The sequence below is a fragment of the Rutidosis leptorrhynchoides genome, chromosome 8 (genome assembly GCF_046630445.1).
Source record: "Rutidosis leptorrhynchoides isolate AG116_Rl617_1_P2 chromosome 8, CSIRO_AGI_Rlap_v1, whole genome shotgun sequence".
Classification (NCBI taxonomy): domain Eukaryota; kingdom Viridiplantae; phylum Streptophyta; class Magnoliopsida; order Asterales; family Asteraceae; genus Rutidosis; species Rutidosis leptorrhynchoides.
The window spans coordinates 197,409,691-197,429,082 of record NC_092340.1 but is presented as its reverse complement, the minus strand read 5'-3'; the positions used below and the strand labels follow the sequence as shown (position 1 = coordinate 197,429,082).

Sequence of the window (19,392 nt, the reverse complement as noted above, 5' to 3'; positions counted from 1 at the left end):
ATATATAAAAGGTAAAGAATTTCGCCATCAATTGGCGCTGTTAGTGTAGGCAAAGTTTTCAACAACTTTTTCATCTCTTGAAACGCGGTTTCTGCTTCACTGGACCAAATAAAACTTTTTTGTTTCAAACATCCTTTTAAAGTTTTGAAAAACGGCAACTGCCTTTCAGCAGCTTTAGACAAAAAACGCGTTAACGCGGCCAGTTTTCCCGTCAAACTTTGCACCTCTTTAACCGTTTTTGGCGCGGTCATATTTTCTATAGCCGCGATCTTTTTTGGATTAGCTTGAATACCTTGTTCTATAACAAGATATCCCAAAAATTTTCCTTCAGTTTCGCCGAAACTGCATTTTAGTGGATTGAGCTTCATGTTTATTTTCGCAGTGTATCAAATGTTTTGCGCATATCTTCAATAATTCGCTCTTGCATTGTGCTTTTGATCACTAAATCATCTACATAAGCCTCGAGATTACGCCCTATTTGTTTGTCAAACGCGGTATCAATCAAACGTTGATATGTCGCACCCGCATTAATTAAACCAAAAGGCATCATTATATTGCAATATATGCCTTTGCCCATATGAAATGCGGTTTTATCTGCGTCTTCTTAAGCCATTGGAATCTGGTGATAACCTCTCGTCCAGAAAAAATTTATACGGGCAAGCATGCAAAGATTCCACTTTTAAATCAATTTCTGGAAGTGGATAGTTATCTTTGGGGCACGCTTTATTTAAATCTTTATAATCAATACACATTCTCCAAGAACCATCAGGTTTTTTCACCAACACTGGATTCGCGATCCACGATTGGTATTGAACTTCGCGCAAAATTCCAGCTCTCACCAATTTTGCTACTTCTTCGCACAACCATTTTACGCTGTCTGGGGCCATACCCCTTCGCTTTTGCACTATAAGTTTTAGGGCTGGATTTACATTAAGCCCGTGTTCCGCAATATAACGCAGAACACCAGTCATATCATTTTTGCTCCAAGCAAAAACATCCATGTACTGGACAAGTAATTGGATTATTTGCTTCCTAGTATCCGCACTAATATTGCGTCCCACTCTAATTTTCTGCTCTGGATATGCAGGATTAATAATTTCCATATTATCCACATCATCGGCAGTTTCCTGCCCTGCGGTTTTTACGTTAACAACCGCAAAAATAGGCATAATGCTCATTGAACATACTGTGGCAACCCCTTTATATGTTGGAAATTTGATCATGCCATGAATTGTAGACGGGATAATTCCTAATTTACTTATAGCGGTTCTTCCCAGCAACAAATTATAGCGAGATGAGGCTCGCATAACATAAAAATCTAACCGCGCCTGTCGAGCCAAAGCGTTGTCATTTACATATGCTAGCTCGATTTCTAATGGCAAAATGCCCATAGGCAATGAAGACTCCCCTGCAAAACCAGTTAGCGAAACCGCAGTTGGTTGTAGGTTTGCATTAATACCCTCTGGCAGCTGAACAAAGCATTATTCGTAGATAATATCAACACTGCTGCCATTATCAACATGAACTTTCATGACTGTAATTTCAGCTTCTGCGATTTTGCACGATACTATTATCGGCATTTCAGAAAAATCATCGCTCTGCATTTTCGAGAAACTAATTGGCGCAAATTGCCAACTATGATACATTTTAGTTGACTTTCACTTTTTTCCTCTTTTTTGGGCATTTGTTCGCACAGTAACCACTTCATCGCCATTATTCCCGATATTACTCATTATTCTAAGCAATCGAGCAACTTACCGCTGATTTTAAATGTATTTGCCTACAAATCATCACAACAAAAACACGATTGAAATTAAACAAAAGAATTAATCGTTCGATAGAGCAAAACAAATAATTTTCTATTTAATTCGTAAAACGTGTCCCGCGGATGGCGCCAATTGATCAATCCTTAATTAATGATGTTACTTAATTACGGATTGAGTGCAATGAGATTATGATGGAGGATGGAGTGTTTGATGATTATTTTGGGCCCCGATGATCGTCTTTCACTTTAACTATCAAGTGATCAACCACCCCGACCGGGTCATGATTGTTAATTAGCATAATTCACCTTAACTCAATGTGGAAATTCCTTGGGCAAAGTCACAAGTGAAAATCACAAAGGCCTGGGCAAATGCAGAGAATCAACAACCCATAAATGAGAGGCCAAGCTACCTATTTATAGTATTCGATATATCCACGGTCTGCGAATCACCTAACTGTCCGCGGAAACTCACCGAATTAAACCGCAGTCCTTTATTAACGCGGAAACATAACTGATGTACTTTATTTTCAGCGAATATTGCATAACTTAGCTTTACAGTTCGCGTAATTCTGCTTTTGGCCTTTAGCAAATAAAATATACATATATAATGCCATGTATATGATCAGTATTAATATATCTTAATATGATATATATACATTTAAATGTTGTTACAACGATAATCGTTACATATATGTCTCGTTTCGAAACCCTTAACTTAGTAGTCTTGTTTTTACGTATGTAGTTCATTGTTAATACACTTAATGATATGTTTACTTATCATTTATCATATTTAAACATAGTGTAATAATATCTTAATATGATTCATATGTATTTAGTAATACGTTGTTATAACGATAATCGTTATATATATCGTTTCGAGTTTCTTAATTCAATAAACTCATTTTTATGTATAACACTCATTTTTAATATACTTAGTGAGATACTTACTTATCATAATCTCATGTTAACCATATATATGTCTATATATATATATAACATCATGTAGTTTTTTTATGAATTTGTAACGTTCGTGAATCGCCGGTCAATTTGGGTGGTCAATTGTCTATATGAAACCTATTCTAATTAATCAAGTCTTAACAAGTTTGATTGCTTAACATGTTGGAAACATTTAATCATATAAACATCAATTTCATTTAATATATATATATATATATATATATATATATATATATATATATATATATATATAAACATGGAAAAGTTCGGGTCACTACAAATCTCACCCGTCCATAACACAAGACGGACAAGGGAGCATCCAATTGAGCAGGTTATTGGTAATCTGGCTAGTGGAGTTAAAACAAGGAGGCTCGCAACCAGCAACTTTTGTTTGCATGTAAATTTTGTGTCTACCATTGAACCTACCTCTTCTGAAGAAGCAATAAAAGATCCTAGCTGGGTAGAAGCCATGCAAGATGAGCTTACTCAGTTTGACAGGAACAAAGTATGGAGATTGATACCTAAACCTGATGAGGAAAAAAAGAAAATCATTGGCACCAAATGGGTATTTAAGAATAAAATAGATGAAGATGGGATTGTGGTCAGAAACAAAGCTAGATTGGTAGCTCAAGGGTTTAGACAGGAAAAAGGGTTGGATTATGGAGATACATATGCACCAGTGGCTAGGATGGAAGCACTTAGATTATTCTTGGCATATGCTGCTAAGATGAACTTTAGAGTAATCCAGATAGATGTTAAATCTGCATTTCTAAATGGGAAGCTGCAAGAAGAAGTCTATGTCAAACAGCCTCCTGGTTTTATAAGCAGTAAATATCTAGACCATGTCTACAAGTTAGACAAAGCTCTTTATAGCCTGAAACAGGCACCAAGAGCATGGTATGAGACACTTCATGTGTACCTCACTGGTCTAGGTTTTAAAGTTGGAACAATTAATACCACTCTATTCTCAAAAGAGATAGATGGTAATCTGTTGCTGGTACAGATTTATGTGGATGATATTATTTATGGTTCTACAAATCAAAAACATTGTCAAAGATTTTCAAAACTTATGTCAAAGACATATGAAATGAGTTTACAAAGAGATTTGCAATACTTTCTTAGATTGGAAATTAAACAACTTGATAATGGTAATTTTATAAATCAAGATAAATATATCAATGATATGTTAAAGAAGTTTGGTCTGACCTGTTTAAAAGATATAGGGACTCCAATGGGAGCATCCATTAAAATAGATGTTGATCCCAATGGTGAACCAGTCAATATCACTAAATATAGAGGTATGATTGGGTCCCTACTTTATCTTACAGCCAACAGACCAAATATTATGTTTGCCACATATCTCTGTACCAGATATCAAGCTGATCCTAAGGAGTCACACATGTAATGACTCGGAAAATTTCGACTTATTTTGAACTTAAATCTATAAATGATTTCATAATTCAGACAATAAGCAAAGTCTGTTATCTTGAATATCAAAATTTTTGAACTGTTTATTTGGATTCAATTATCCTTCGACTATTTCCGACGACTCACGAAAATTGTTATAAATAAATATGTAATATATATATATATATATATATATATATATATATATATATATATATATATATATATATATATATATATATATATATATATATATACCTATTATATAGTACATAAATAATAACTTGCAATATTAATATATCAAATTACAAGTTAAATCATAGTTGTTATACTCATATTATTATTAACTTCATTATTATTATAAATATTAATATTAACATTTATATCAATATTATTATTTTCAATAATAATTTATTGATATGAAATTTGATACACATAATTAATTTTATTATATTAATATTACTATCAATATTAATAATATTAATATCATTATTATTATGATTGAGATTATTATCAAAATTATTATTATTATCATTTATCATTTAATATTATTATGATTAATATGATTATTAATATCATTAAGATAATTTATATTATTATTATTATTAGTAGTATTATCATTACTAATATTATTATTATTATTGTTATACTTATTATTATTATTATTATTATTATTATTATTATTATTATTATTATTATCATGTTTATAATTATTATTATTATATATTTATTAATGTATTTAATAATAATATCAAATAGAAAAAAATAAAGAAGTCAAAAAAAAAATGCACGACTCATATTATATTTTTATCTGCTTTTAAAATTCTTTTATCATAATCCTCCAGCCCTATTTTTTTAATTTATCCTGTGATATATTTTTTATTTTTGCTATTGGTTATGATTCTGTTTTTATCTGCTTTTATTTTTTTATTTTATTTGCTTTTAATTTTTTTATTTTCTTGTTTGATCGTGATATTCATATGGACACCCACAATCGCATTATAAATTCAGTATTATGGAATACCAATCAAGTCTCACATTATCAACTATCAGTTTCAATTACCATTTTCAGCTTTTAAATTGTTAAAAAAACATATATATAAAACAGTTTCCTGCTCTGCTCGAGCTTCATTTTTTAAAAAGCTTGATTTCGAATCTCATTTCAAAATCTATAATTGCAGTCATGTTAGGAATTATTTAGTCAATCTACCTGCAAAGTTTCAACTTCCAATTACTTTTATCAAGTACGAATTTTTGAGTCAAAGTTTAGAAGTTAAAAGTCAAAAGATGTGTTCATCCAAAAATTCGAATTCGTTTTGAAGTTCTAAGTTGAATTGATGCTCCAGAAAGTTTATAAGATTGATTTAGAAACTTTTTCATGTTATAATCATAGCCTAAAATATTCGTATTTTCAAAATCATTTTTTTTGTGTAAACAGCGACGGCAGCAGCAGGCACACTCTTTCAATTTTTTATTTTATTTTTTTTATTTACTTTCCTGTTAACAATCACGCAAGATGTTTTTGTTTCAATTCCAAGTCTTAATTCAAACCTTAAAGTCGCTATGATGTTTGTTAATTTGTCCCTGGTCGATTTTTATTTGAAGAAGATGATATTCGAATACGGGTTATATATATTTATATGTGAGTAATAAATCAGAAAAATGTAATCGGTTGAATGGTTCAGAGGGTATTCGGGTATTCGAGAGGTCACGGGTTCGAGCTCGGTTTGGGACATTATTTTTTTGGAAAAACATTTAAAGGTAACCTTTTATTATTATTATTATTATTATTATTATTATTATTATTATTATTATTATTATTATTATTATTATTATTATTATTATTATTATCATTATCATTTTTATTATTATTATTAGTAATATTATTATTATTATTATTATTATTATTATTATTATTATTATTATTATTATTATTATTATTATTATTATTATTATTATTATTATTATTATACTAACATAAGAATTAAGGATCATTTATTATTATTGTTATTATATGTATTATTAATATTATCATTATTATTTTTAATATGATATTTAGTATTATTATTATTAAACTTATTATCATTATTATCATTAGTAGTAAATTATTAAATTCGTAGTTATTATTATCAGTATCATTATTTTAAATCTGTCATTATTATTAAAAATTAGTATTATCATTATTATTATTAATATTACAAAGTATCACTAATAAAATTGTCATTTAAACATTAATATTAGTATTATTATATGATTACTGAAATTTCTATTAAAACTATTATTATTACTAAAATTACTTTTATTATTAAAAGTATTATTAAAACTATCATTTTATCGTATCATTTATATTAAAGTTATTATTATTAAAAGAATTATTATTATCAAAATTATCATTTTAACATTTTTATTGAAAACATCATTTTTAATAAAATTATCATTTTTATTAAAGTTATCATTTTTATCATTGTTATTATTATTAACAATACATTATCAAAAAAATACTTATATATAGAATATATATATATATATATATATATATATATATATATATATATATATATATAATTATATATTTCTATATATAACAATTGAAATAATATATATAAACTTGTTCGATTACGAGTATATGTGTTAATATATATACTTGATATAGGTTCGTGAATCCGAGGTCAACTCTGCACTTATTCAGTGCCGTCATACACATAATTACCTACAAAATACAGTATCGTGAGTTTTCATAGTTCGCTTGACTTCTATGTAACAGCAAAGTTTTACAGCGGAAGCAAAAATTATCTGAGAATAAACATGCTTAAAAAGTCAACACGAGGTTGAGTGAGTTCATAGGTTTGTCATAATTAATGATTTTGATAATAGTAATAGATCACAAGATTTCAGTTTCCATAAATATCCTTACACCGCATTGTAATAAAAAGATTCTACAACCATGGACACCTGTTAACAAGCCTTAACGATAATAATATAATAATGAATACCCCTGATGTCTATAGAGCACAGAATCATGTGCGATAAATACCCTCGAAGTACTAAACATCTGTTGACTGCTAGCACGACTAGCCCAGATGGGGTTGTCAAACCCGATAGATTTATCAATAGGATTCGCGCCTACGGTACAGAGACCAATAGATTACATTACCAAGCTAGGGGAATATTTGTGATTCTAACCCACGTAGAATTAAGTTTAGTACTTGTATCTATTTTGTAAAACAGATATAAAATAGTGCATGTATTCTCAGCCCAAAAATATAGATAAAAATGGAGCAAATGAAAACTCACGATACGATACGATAGTTTGTAGTAAATATGCATAGGATGGCACTAAACAAGTACAGACTTGACCTCGGATTCACGAACCTTCCAAAGCTTTTTCTAAATAAATTGCCCAAGACCGGGCTCTAACCCGAGACCTCTCGCTCACACACAAACACCTTAACCACTCTTCTGTTTCCATTTTTCTGAATTAAAACTCAATTCAAAACTCTTTAACCCATTTCTGTTTCATCTCCTTCTTCTTAACATCATCATCATCAATATCAAATCAAACCAAGAATCCATTTAATCTTAATTATAATTACAAACATGATTTGTATTTACTAACCAATACATAAGCAATTAATAATGAATAAAAAAAATTAAAAGAGCTGCTGCCGTCGATTTTTGAAGAAAAAAAAATAATGATTTTGATTTTGTGAATGTTTTAGAAAAACCTTATAACACAAATTGTGTTTAAAATCACTCCTAAAAAATTCAAGAACCCTCAATGTCAACAGAAACATCATACAGCAATCGAATTTCATGAAGAACAAAATGGTTGACTTTTTATTTAAAACCTTTGACTCTAAAATTCATCTTTGATTCTTCGAATTAATAACTGAAACTTTTCAGAAAGTATCATGACATGATTTAGATCACTTCTGCATTTTTATATTTTTAAAAATGATAAGAATTCGAGTTTTTGAATAAATGAACAAGAACAGAGATGCTCGACTAGTTTTCTTGAATTTCAATTTGAATTCTCAAATAAATGATGCTGTTTATATTAAAACTAAAGTCTACTGTGATGTGCTATGAATTCGTTATTTAAACAAGATTAGAGACATGATTCAATAAAAAAATAAAACTCGCTCACTGTTTTGGAAAAGAAGCAGAAAAAAATAAAAAATAAAAGCAGATATGATAAAAAATATAAATGCTCGATCATGATTTATAAAAAAAATTAAAAAGCAGATCTGATAAATATTTAATCCGATTCGTATATTATCTCTGACTTTTTAGTTTATTTATTTTATTGATATTATTATTATTTAATAAATATATTAATAATTGATTAATAAATATATTAATAATAATAATTCTAATTAATAATAATTATATTAATAATAATAATAATATTAATGATAAATAAGAATAATTAATATGATAATATAAATAATAAAAATGATAATTATAATTAATAATAATGATAATACTCATGTTAATAATATTAATAATAATAATAATAATATTAATAATAAGTTGTATTAATAATAATGATATTTATAATAATCTTAATAATTTTTAGTAAAAGTGATATTACTAATAATATTAATAATATATTAGTAATTATATTAATGATAATGATAATTATTAATAATAATAATTATAATCCTGATAATAATAATTATTATAAATGATGTATATATACACACATATATATTTACATATTTTTTTTTTATAACCGTTTGTTCGTGAATCGTCGAAAACAGTCGAAGTTAAATGAAATCATATAAATAGTTCAAAAATTTTTGAGATTCGGGATAACAGACTTTGCTTATCGTCTGAATTATGAAATCATTTATAGATTTAAGTTAAAAATAAGTTAAAATTTTTCGGGTCATTACAGTACCTACCCGTTAAAAGAAATTTCGTCCCGAAATTTGATTGTGGTTATCATGGCTAACAATAAAAATGTTTTCATGACGAATATGAGTTGATAAATAGATTTTTATCACCTTTGAATAATATAATTACAACAATTCGATTACGCGAAAAGTCTGAGTGAAGTTATCGCAAAAGAGTGAAGTGAGGAAATTAAATGTTCGCCTTAACTTTTGACGTAGTTATAGTCGTTTTCCAGAATTCAAGGGATTTAAAGAAGTCTTCTTGATCTTTATAATATTTGATTCTCCGGTAATTAAGGAATTTAGGATTTTCTTTGATTAAATGCGGTAAATTACCTTGATTGCTGTGTCTGGAATTTTGCTATAAATTAGCTTTTTCTATTTCATTATCTTCACCACTTCTATACTTTCTTCCTCAATTCTTATTCAAAAGATTGTTAATATGCTCAATCCCGTATTGATCCTTGTAATTATTTTGACCATATATACAGTCATTCTTCTTTTTCATTTACCACCAGAGGAATTTGCTAACTTCTACTATTACCTTGGGGTTATAATGTTTTTAATTATACCGTGTCTTTACGTTGCAATACGTATTGATATACACAGTTTGTAATTTCTGTTTTGTTATCGGGCTTTATATTTTCCCTTATATGTCAGAGCTTCATGCTTTTCTAAAGCAAGTAATGGTCTAGAATTCGTAGGTATAAAGTTTCGAATGGACCTAATGTGCTAAGCAGAAAGGAACATAATATCATGATTTGATTTGTTAAATTACCGGAATTACTGAGGATAAAACTATCAAGAATATATTTTCTTGATATGTTCAGAGATTAAGTAGAATATAAGAGTCGTGTAACATGGCACATGATGATTATAAGGTCTATGAATCATCATCTTCCATTAAAAATTTAGCATGACTTACTGTAATATAATCACGTTAGCCTGACGTCATTATATTATACTAACTCATGCTTCAATTCCCAATACTTCTCCAGAAATCATTCATAATTTAAACTTGAATTTTACAAAATATAGAAACTTAAATAGTTTCCTTTATGATGTAATAAAGATATCGCAAAGAGATAATTAATTGCGGACAAGAATTGTTATGAAGATATCTTCAGAAATATCGAAGATATTTATAACGAAAGATACGATGATGTCTTAGAATATTTAAGTCGAAGTATAATGAGGGAAATTCTGTAGCGACCCGACAAAATCGTCATTGACGGCGCCGTCTACTTAGGTCCCGTTACATGGTCATAAGTCTTTAAAACAACGTTTGACCAAAATATGTCGCATTCATTTCAATTATAAAGATGTTTCAAAGTTTAAAAAGTAGTTCGACGACTAAACATGTTACAACATTTTAAGTACAATTGAAACGTATGCGAAACAAATTAAGTTAAGTCAAAAGACGCTCCACATATGCATGTATACTCGACATCCAAGCAAGTATCTAAAATAATGTGCGGAAGAATGTATCACCTAGCGTTCAAGGACCTGAGAGAACATATAGAAAACTGTCAACGAAAAATGTTGGTGAAATCATAGGTGTATTAGTAACGTTGTTTTTGAACCAGAAGATTTAATATAGTTGATTATCCAAATCATTTGTATTCCAAAAGTATATTCGCGAGCACCCAATTATCAAGACTTAACTGTTTTGTATCCTGTTACGTAGTGTTAGAACATACACTATACTCGAAAATATATTTCATCTGCTAACGGTAGCGAACCGTCCAAATGAGGGCTCGTCAAGCCCAATGTGATCACATAACATAAGTTCACGTTTACACCCTGCAAGTGTAACTAATGATAATTGAATTGAGGCTTTTTGTTCAAACTCGCTGCGGAATGTTTGTTTCCGTACTTGTGTTCAAAGCATAAAAGTATGATACGTATATGTTTCTCATCCCATAGTTTAAAGACTAAAAGTTTTTGAAAAGGTGGGACTATGATCTCACTTTGGTTACACGAATAGTAAATTGTACTTCACAAAGTAACGTTTGCAAGAACGAATGCTAGTCTTGACCTAAACAAATAGGTTCGTATCAATATCGGTAAACACGGTTGGTCAAAGTGTTCAATTAGTCCTATGGCTCATTACGACTCGATTATAAAGCATGTGAATCAAGTTGTCAAGCTTCATGCAAGAATCAAGTATGCAAGAAGATTAGAACGGTTTAAACAAGTATTGGTTAAGTTTGGACATAAGTTAACTTTGGTCAAGTCAAAGTCAACGAAATAGTCAACACATTCGGGTCGGGTCCCAAACTATTTTTCTGAGGTTTTTAATCATATATAAGCATGTTAGAACAAGTTACATGTGAATCGGAGGTGCGTAGCATAGTAAACATTTTACTTAAAAGTGTCCTGGTGAACAGCCGCTGAACACGGCTTATGTCGCGTCGCGACATGGGATGGCCGCACCGCGGCAATCAACTGGAGCTGGTGCTTGGCTCATTTCAAAAGTCTAAGTCCCAAACCAAATTTCATTCAAACTCATCTAACGAACCGTAAACATTCAAGGCACGTATCATATATCGTTGGAAAGGTAATTTGACGAGGAACACAACTAAACACATTTTATCAATCAAAATTATCATTTGCAATAATCGAATTTTCCAAATTGAATGATCAATTAATGCCCATCATTAATGCTTCAAATTCATAAATGCGCATTTATGATTCGGGAATTAAATGCACACATATGATACGCCGTTTCGTAGGTAATTATGTATACAATACAACTAAACTCTTACAAACCACATTGCAGAGCATTCAATGCATCAAAAGCTCATTTTACTTCTACCAAACCCTAACTCAAAATCACAAATTTAGCAATTAAGTTTATGGAGTATTTCTAAGTCAACCTACACATCAAAATGAAGCTAGTGATGCTAGTAACACATTTACTACATATACTTTTAATATCTAACAACATTTAAGCAACCAAATCTCAAGATCAAAGCACACCGATTTCAAGTTTAACCTAGTTACATCAAAATGACAAGAACAAGCATATAAATCATATATTCATGTTAGACTGGAATCATAGACACTAATTAACACACTCTTAAATTGAAAAGACCAATAACAAGAAATTTAGTGTTTTTAGAAAGTTACCCAAATGCAATGAGATTGGTATGGATTCGAAGAGGAAGATGAAAGGATTCTGAATATATAATTTGTTTGAATTGATGCTTGCTAGATCTTGAATAGATGATGAATCTTTGATTTGGTGTTTGAGAGAATAAAGTGGAAGTAGTAAAAGAGTGAGGAGGTGAATGAGTGGAAGGGATGATGGTTTGACCATTTGACCTAGTAACATCTTTGGTCATTTGGCAAGTCTAGTCCCTCGAGTTTGAATCTGGTGCGTGAATTACCTAAACGGGATATTTTAAAACGCGTATTAATGGAGGATGTTATAATTATATAACGGACTTTAAAATAGTATAATGGAAGGTAAACGGAAAAAGGTGTGATGTTACATTACCTACTCCTTAAAAGAAATTTTGTCCCGAAATTTAAGTAGGCGTAGTAGTCGTTGTTTCTTCCTCGGGATCTTGCGTTTCCGAATCCACGAATAAATGAGGATACTTCCTTTGCATTTGATATGGTCTTTCCCAAGTAAACTCGGGTCCCCTTTTGGCGTTCCAACGGACCTTGACAATTGGAATTTGGCTTTGTTTTAGCGATTTGATGGAGTGGTCCACAATCTCAACCGGTTCCTCCACAAAATGAAGTTTGTCATCAATAGTAAGCTCCTCGAGAGGATGACGAGTTCGGGTTCGGCAAAACACTTCTTCAAGTTTGAAACATAGAAAGTAGGATGAATAGAGCTTAATTGAGGCGGAAGATCTAAACGATAAGCAACGGTTCCAACACGCTCCAAAATTTCGAAAGGACCAATATACCGCGGATTTAGCTTCCCGCATTTCCCGAAAAGGATTACACCTTTCCAAGGTGCGACTTTTAACATTACGCGATCACCGACTTGGAATTCGAGGTTGTTGCGTCTAGTGTCGGTATAGCTCTTTTGACGACTTCGGGCCGTCCTAAGCCTATCTCGTATTTGAACGATCTTTTCGGTTGTTTCATGAATGAGTTCGGGTCCGATAATTTGTGTGTCACCTACTTCAGCCCAACAAAGAGGAGAACGACATTTTTGTCCATATAAAGCTTCGAAAGGTGCGTCGTTGATACTCGCATGGTAACTATTGTTGTAAGAGAATTCGGCGAGAGGCAAGTGCTTGTCCCAAGCTTTTCCGAAATCGATAACACAAGCTCGTAGCATGTCTTCCAAGGTCTGAATTGTGCGTTCGCTTTGTCCGTCAGTTTGTGGATGATATGCGGTGCTCATGTCTAAACGCGTTCCCCACGCTTCTTGTAAAGTACGCCAAAATCTAGAAACAAAACGGCCATCTCGATCTGAAATAATTGATAAAGGCACACCGTGACGGGCTACGATCTCTTTAATGTAAAGTTGTGTAAGTTTCTCCATTTTGTCAGTTTCCTTCATGGCAAGGAAGTGAGCGGATTTGGTGAGACGGTCAACAATAACCCAAATAGAATCATAACCGCTTGTCGTTCTTGGTAGTTTTGTGATAAAGTCCATCGTTACTCTTTCCCACTTCCATTGTGGGATTTCGGGTTGTTGAAGTAGTCCGGACGGCCTTTGATGTTCGGCTTTGACTTTGGAGCAAGTTAGGCACCTTCCAACATAAGTAGCAATGTCCCTTTTAATATTCGGCCACCAATATTGTTCCTTGAGGTCGTGATACATCTTATTGGCACCGGGGTGAATCGAATACCTTGACTTATGGGCTTCGTCTATAATAAGGCTTCACAAGTACCCATAACTAGCACCCAAATTCTTCTGGCGAAATATCGGAGTCCGGTCTCCTTAACTTCGAATCGTGAGGTGAGGATGTTCAAGCTTTCAAGAGATATGTTTTCATCCTTAAGAGCTTCATCTTGGGTGACCCAAATTTGGTTATTGATATTGGTATGGATGGTGATGTTTAAGGCTCGGACACGAAGAGGCACCGCTCTTTCTTTTCGACTTAAGGCATCGGCTACTACATTTGCCTTTCCGGGATGGTAACGAAGCTCACAATCGTAATCGTTTAAGGTCTAAATCCACCGTCGTTGTCTCATGTTTAGTTATTTTTGGTCGAAGATATGTTGGAGGCTTTTGTGATCGGTGAAGATAGTACTCTTGGTTCCATAAAGATAGTGTCTCCACATTTTGAGTGCAAAGACAACAGCTCCGAGTTCAAGATCATGTGTCGTGTAGTTCCGTTCATGGATTTTCAATTGTCAGGAAGCATAGGCAATAACCTTCTTTCATTGCATCAAAACACATCCAAAACCATGTTCTGAGGCATCACAATAAACAACAAAATCATCATTGCCCTCAGGGAGTGATAAGATAGGAGCGGTGGTTAACTTTTTCTTCAAGATTTAGAACGCGGACTCTTGTTCGGTTACCCAAATGAAATTCTTTCCCTTGTGAGTTAACGCAGTTAGAGGACGAGTAACCAAAGAGAAATCCTTGATGAATCTACGATAGTATCCGGCGAGACCCAAGAATTGTCGAATGTGAGTAGGAGTAGTAGGGGTTTCCCATTTGCTAATGGCTTCGATTTTTGCGGGATCGACCTTAATGCCTTGGTCGCTTACGACATGACCGAGAAATTGAACTTCCTTTAACCAAAATTCACACTTAGAGAATTTGGCATAGAGTCGTTCTTGTCTCAAGAGTTCGAGTACAAGTCGAAGGTGTTGTTCGTGCTCTTCTTCGCTTTTTATCACGACCCCCGTCTCGATTTCCCAAGACGTGGTGTCAACTTTAACATAGTGTCCCAGGTTATAGTCAACGTAGCAGCGGAAACATAAATATTATTACATCACGGTCTCTGTTTTTAGTTTTGGTACATCGTGGTTACAAAATACAAGTACAGACATAGTACAAATACAAATACATCATAATCTAGCCTATTAATACTAGATTTAACAAAATACATTTTTAAACTTCCACGATGCTCGACCTGAAAATGCTCCAAAAGCTAAGTACCTGAGATAAATACTTAAAACGTCAATATAAATATTGGTGAGCTCATAGGTATAGTTACAATGCATAGTTAATGGACATCAAGATTTCATGTACAAAATAGTTGAAAAGTTATTCTAGTTCATGAGCTTTCGATATCGAACGTTAACGTAAAAGTACCCGAAAACAAGCGTCACTTAAGGTCTAAGTGCAAGTGGTTGAAGGTTATGCATACGATAGCCTATTAGGCCTATCCTGATGTGAGGAGTCATCCTCAAATTGATCTATTCTTAATATTCGCGTTTCCCAAACCGGTAATTAACGATATCAAAATCGGGCTTTCTAAATTGAACTTTGTTACTCAACATAGAATATAGTTGTAAGTACTTGATTCCAATATGTAAAATAGTAAACAAGTATTATCTCATCCCAAAAGTATAACATATTCATTAAAAATGGGACTACGAACTCACTTGATGCGGTGTAAGGTATACACGGTAATCGGTTTAGATAGTGTGCGGTGATCCGGGCTTGAGACCTAATGAATATTATGAGGTCAGAGGTCATACTATCCCATATAGCATTTAGTTTGAGTCTAAGATCAGTCCCCAAGTATTCTTACATGTCCCTTTTCGATTCTTGATTGGAAACATTATATAATTCGTAGTTTTAAGTTTCAGCAATTCTGTCCAGTTTTACCTTCACATTACATTACGTGTTTCTACCAATCTAGACATCCATTTATGGTGTGAATACCAACTATGGAAAGGTTATTGAGTCCTGAATCTAACCATGTAAGGTTACCTTCCGGATTCAAAGTATAAATTGGTCAAATTTATAATTTCCTATAGGTGTGCAAATCTGTCTAGATTTATACTATAAGCTTCCATGCATACTTATAATTAGTAAATAACCTTTGTTTGACTTGTGGCTTTTACAAAACACTTAAATGACATAAAATAACACATGGTAAAAAAGATTAACTTACAGCTGTTCATTTGTTTAGTTTTTAAAGACCATACTTTAGACCAAAATCAGACTACAACAGTTTTCTTTATCAAATCTACATAGCCTTTTCTCCTAAACTACTTCATGGATTTTAGTGAATCAAGTCTTGTTTTTTTCCTCTATTAGTACCCTTTTAAGTATAGAAGGATATATCTTAAGAAACTATATAGTTTTTGATTCATTCAAGTCACACTAGACTTAGGTTAGATTCAAGAAAGTCTAGACACTTAGTGAGTAAATAAAAATGAAAAATACCTTTTACTTTAGATAAAATCATGGAAACATTATAGGAAGCTTACAACATATATTTGGACATGTGGTTAATTTATTAGGTTCAAATTCAAAGTCTAAGTAACTTTTTAACCTACGAACACTTCAGGGCTGTTTTGGACAGAATCCCGATGAAACTGTTTTATGTATTTTATTCAACAAAATTCATGTTTAAAGTTCATTTTAAAACATAGAACATGTAGGAAACTTAAGGTTACTCATCCATAATCAAGATTAAGGTTAGCCATGTGATCATCATTAAGTGTTTACACACTGTAGATCAAGCATTTACACCTTAAATTCTTGAAGATGACTTAATAATGAATAAAAGAAGTGTTCTAAGTGATCATACCTAGAGAAATGATGATGTACTAGTTGATGAAGATGATCAAATGAAGAAGGAATGGCTGGAACTAAGAGTATGCTTATGGATGATTAAGAGTAATAAGTAAACTTAAGAGTTAACAAGTGATTTTATGGTGATGGTCTTGTAGTCGTGGCATAAGGAGATCAAAAGAAAGATCATGACTCATAATCTTGCACTAAAGCTTATGCAAAGCATGCTTGCATGGAGGATTAGTTTAATGGCATGCTTGCATGCCGAAGTTGTTTATTTGCATGCTTTTGTTTCTTGGTTGGAATGATATGTATAACGATGGTGGTGATGTTGAATTCGTGGCACAATGAGGGAAGAAAAGAAGAATGACAAGTCTTATTCCATGCACTTATGTTTTGTATCTTGAAAACAAGATTAGGATATGTTAAGTATCATGTAACAAAGAAGCCTTATGGAATGATGGTGAGGAGGTGGTGGTGCGTGGCATTATAAAGAAGAAATGAAAGGATGACTAGCCATGTTTCCTAATATTCTATGTAATCTCATGCATAATTGTTTGATATCTAGTAAATAATATAATTAGGAAGTGTGCATGTGTTTTAATCATGGGATGATGATGATATTGATTATGATGAAGGTGGTGGTTTTGGTGATGTCCATGGAGGATACTTAGTTAATTAAATGTACATGTACTAGTGTAGTTTAACAAATGTGTAATCTAAGGTGTTGAATGATAAGTTCATGATTTAGATAGTAAACTTTTATTGGCTCTAAATCAAGATAGAATGGATTTGTTTAAATGAAAGTAATGACTAAGTACAAGTGATCAAGACTAGGTGCGAGAACGATTAAATGTCGAAAAGTCTTAACTTATTTTCTAACGTCCAAGTGAAATAAATCAAGAGTCTTAAATATAAGTATTTAATTAATAAGGTTGGTTTTATTAAGCCGTAATATATAAAGTATAGAAAAATCTAAGGTTCATGGTAATAAGTCGGGGTTTCAGGACAATATGCAAAAATGCAAAATACAATGCTTAGAAAAGTAATACCTAAATACGACCTTAGAGTTACACAACTATAAAATAAACCAAGACATAAATCATTAAGTTTACTCGTCAAGTCAAAAATTGAAATTTTTAAAGAAGTCGAACTAGATATCCTAAGTCGAAAAGCTAGGGTTATGACATTACCTACCCGTTAAGAAAAATTTCTTCCTCGAAATTTAAGAGGTACTTCGATTATCGAATAGATGAGGATATTTCTGCCTTATATGGTCCTCACGTTCCTACGTGAACTCTGGACCTCTACGTGCATTCCAACGGACTTTAACAATCGGAATCCTACTATGCTTCAACTTTTCACTTCACGATCCATCACTTCTATTGGTTCCTTGACAAAATGCAATTTGTCATCGATACTTAGTTCCTTTAAAGGAATTGCTAAATTCTCATCTGTTAAACACTTATTCAAGTTCGAAACATGAAATGCATTATGAATACCACTAAGCTCCGGTGGTAGTTTTAATTTATATATAACTGGACCAATTTTCTTAGTAATCACAAAAGGTCCTACATATCTCGGGCTTAGTTTTCTTCCCAATTCCTATTACTCCCTTCCATGGAGATACTTTGAGCATGACTTTATCACCCTCTTGAAATTCCAAGGGTTTCCTTCGAATATCAGCATAGCTCTTTTGTCTACTTCTTGCAGTCTTCAACCTTTCTTTGATCTAAAAGATCTTTTCGGTTGTTTCATGTATGATCTCTGGGCCTGTCAATTGTGTATCACCAACCTCACTCCAACACAGTGGTGATCTACACTTTCTTTCGTATAGGGCCTCAAATGGTGCGGCTCCTGGAACTAAATCAATCTGAAATTCGACTTGCCTATACGGAGGTAGACCTGGCAAATTTTCTGGGAATACTTGTGGAAAATCTCGGACAATTGGAACGTCTTCTAACAGAATTTCTTTGGTTTTAAGTTCATTTACATGTGCGAGAATAGCTAGATATCCCTTCATTAGATATTTTCTAGCTTTCATGCAAGAAATGATATTGAGATTGGTCTTAACTCTATCTCCTTGGAGCATAAATACCTCACCACTCTCGAGAGGTATACGGATAGACTTTTCCTTACAATTAATGTTCGCACAATTCTTGGACAACCAACCCATACCAATGACAATATCGAAACTTCCTAACTCTAAGGGCATTAAATCAACTTCAAACAGATTGTTTGATAGATTCAAAACACAACCTCTCATAATCTTATCTACTTTTATTAACTTACCGTTTTCCAATTCTATAGCATATCTAGTGTCTAAGCCGGTTAAAGGCCTATTAATTACAACACTAAAATCTTTGGCTATAAAACTTTTATCAGCACTGGTATTGAATAAAATAGATGCTAAAAGATTATCGAGAAGGAATGTACCAGTGACTAACTCTGGGTCCGCACGAGCTTCTTTAGTGGAGATCTGAAAAGCTCGACCCTTAGCCACTTCTACCTTCTTTGCCTTAGGACATTCTTTCTTGAAATGCCCTGCTTGCCCATAATTGAAGCAACCACTCTGCTTCCCGTTTTCATTATTATCATTTCCAGATAAACGAACTCTACAATCCTTCACGAGATGCCCTTGCTTCTTACACGTACCAAAATGATGTCTCGTACATCTATTGCAATATGGT

General features: G+C 32.2%; 1 protein-coding gene across 1 annotated transcript; it reads right to left on the bottom strand.

Moving 5' to 3' along the window:
* Positions 1-590: 590 nt before the first annotated feature.
* On the bottom strand, positions 591-1,733 carry LOC139863998 (uncharacterized). Its single transcript, XM_071852591.1, has 3 exons — positions 1,695-1,733; positions 1,030-1,469; positions 591-981 (listed from the first exon to the last, which is right to left on the bottom strand). Exons 1-3 carry the CDS (start codon positions 1,731-1,733, stop codon positions 591-593), a joined length of 870 nt encoding a protein of 289 aa, XP_071708692.1.
* Positions 1,734-19,392: the final 17,659 nt, after the last annotated feature.

What these genes read in the sequence shown, in the direction of transcription:
- LOC139863998 (XM_071852591.1), bottom strand. Translation starts at nt 1,733, where the DNA reads ATGAGTAATATCGGGAATAATGGCGATGAAGTGGTTACT. An exon ending in ATGGCGATGAAGTGGTTACT is followed by an intron (nt 1,470 to 1,694) that starts GTGCGAACAAAT and finishes TGCTTTGTTCAG; the next exon opens with CTGCCAGAGGGTATTAATGC. An exon ending in ATTAGTGCGGATACTAGGAA is followed by an intron (nt 982 to 1,029) that starts GCAAATAATCCA and finishes TTTTGCTTGGAG; the next exon opens with CAAAAATGATATGACTGGTG.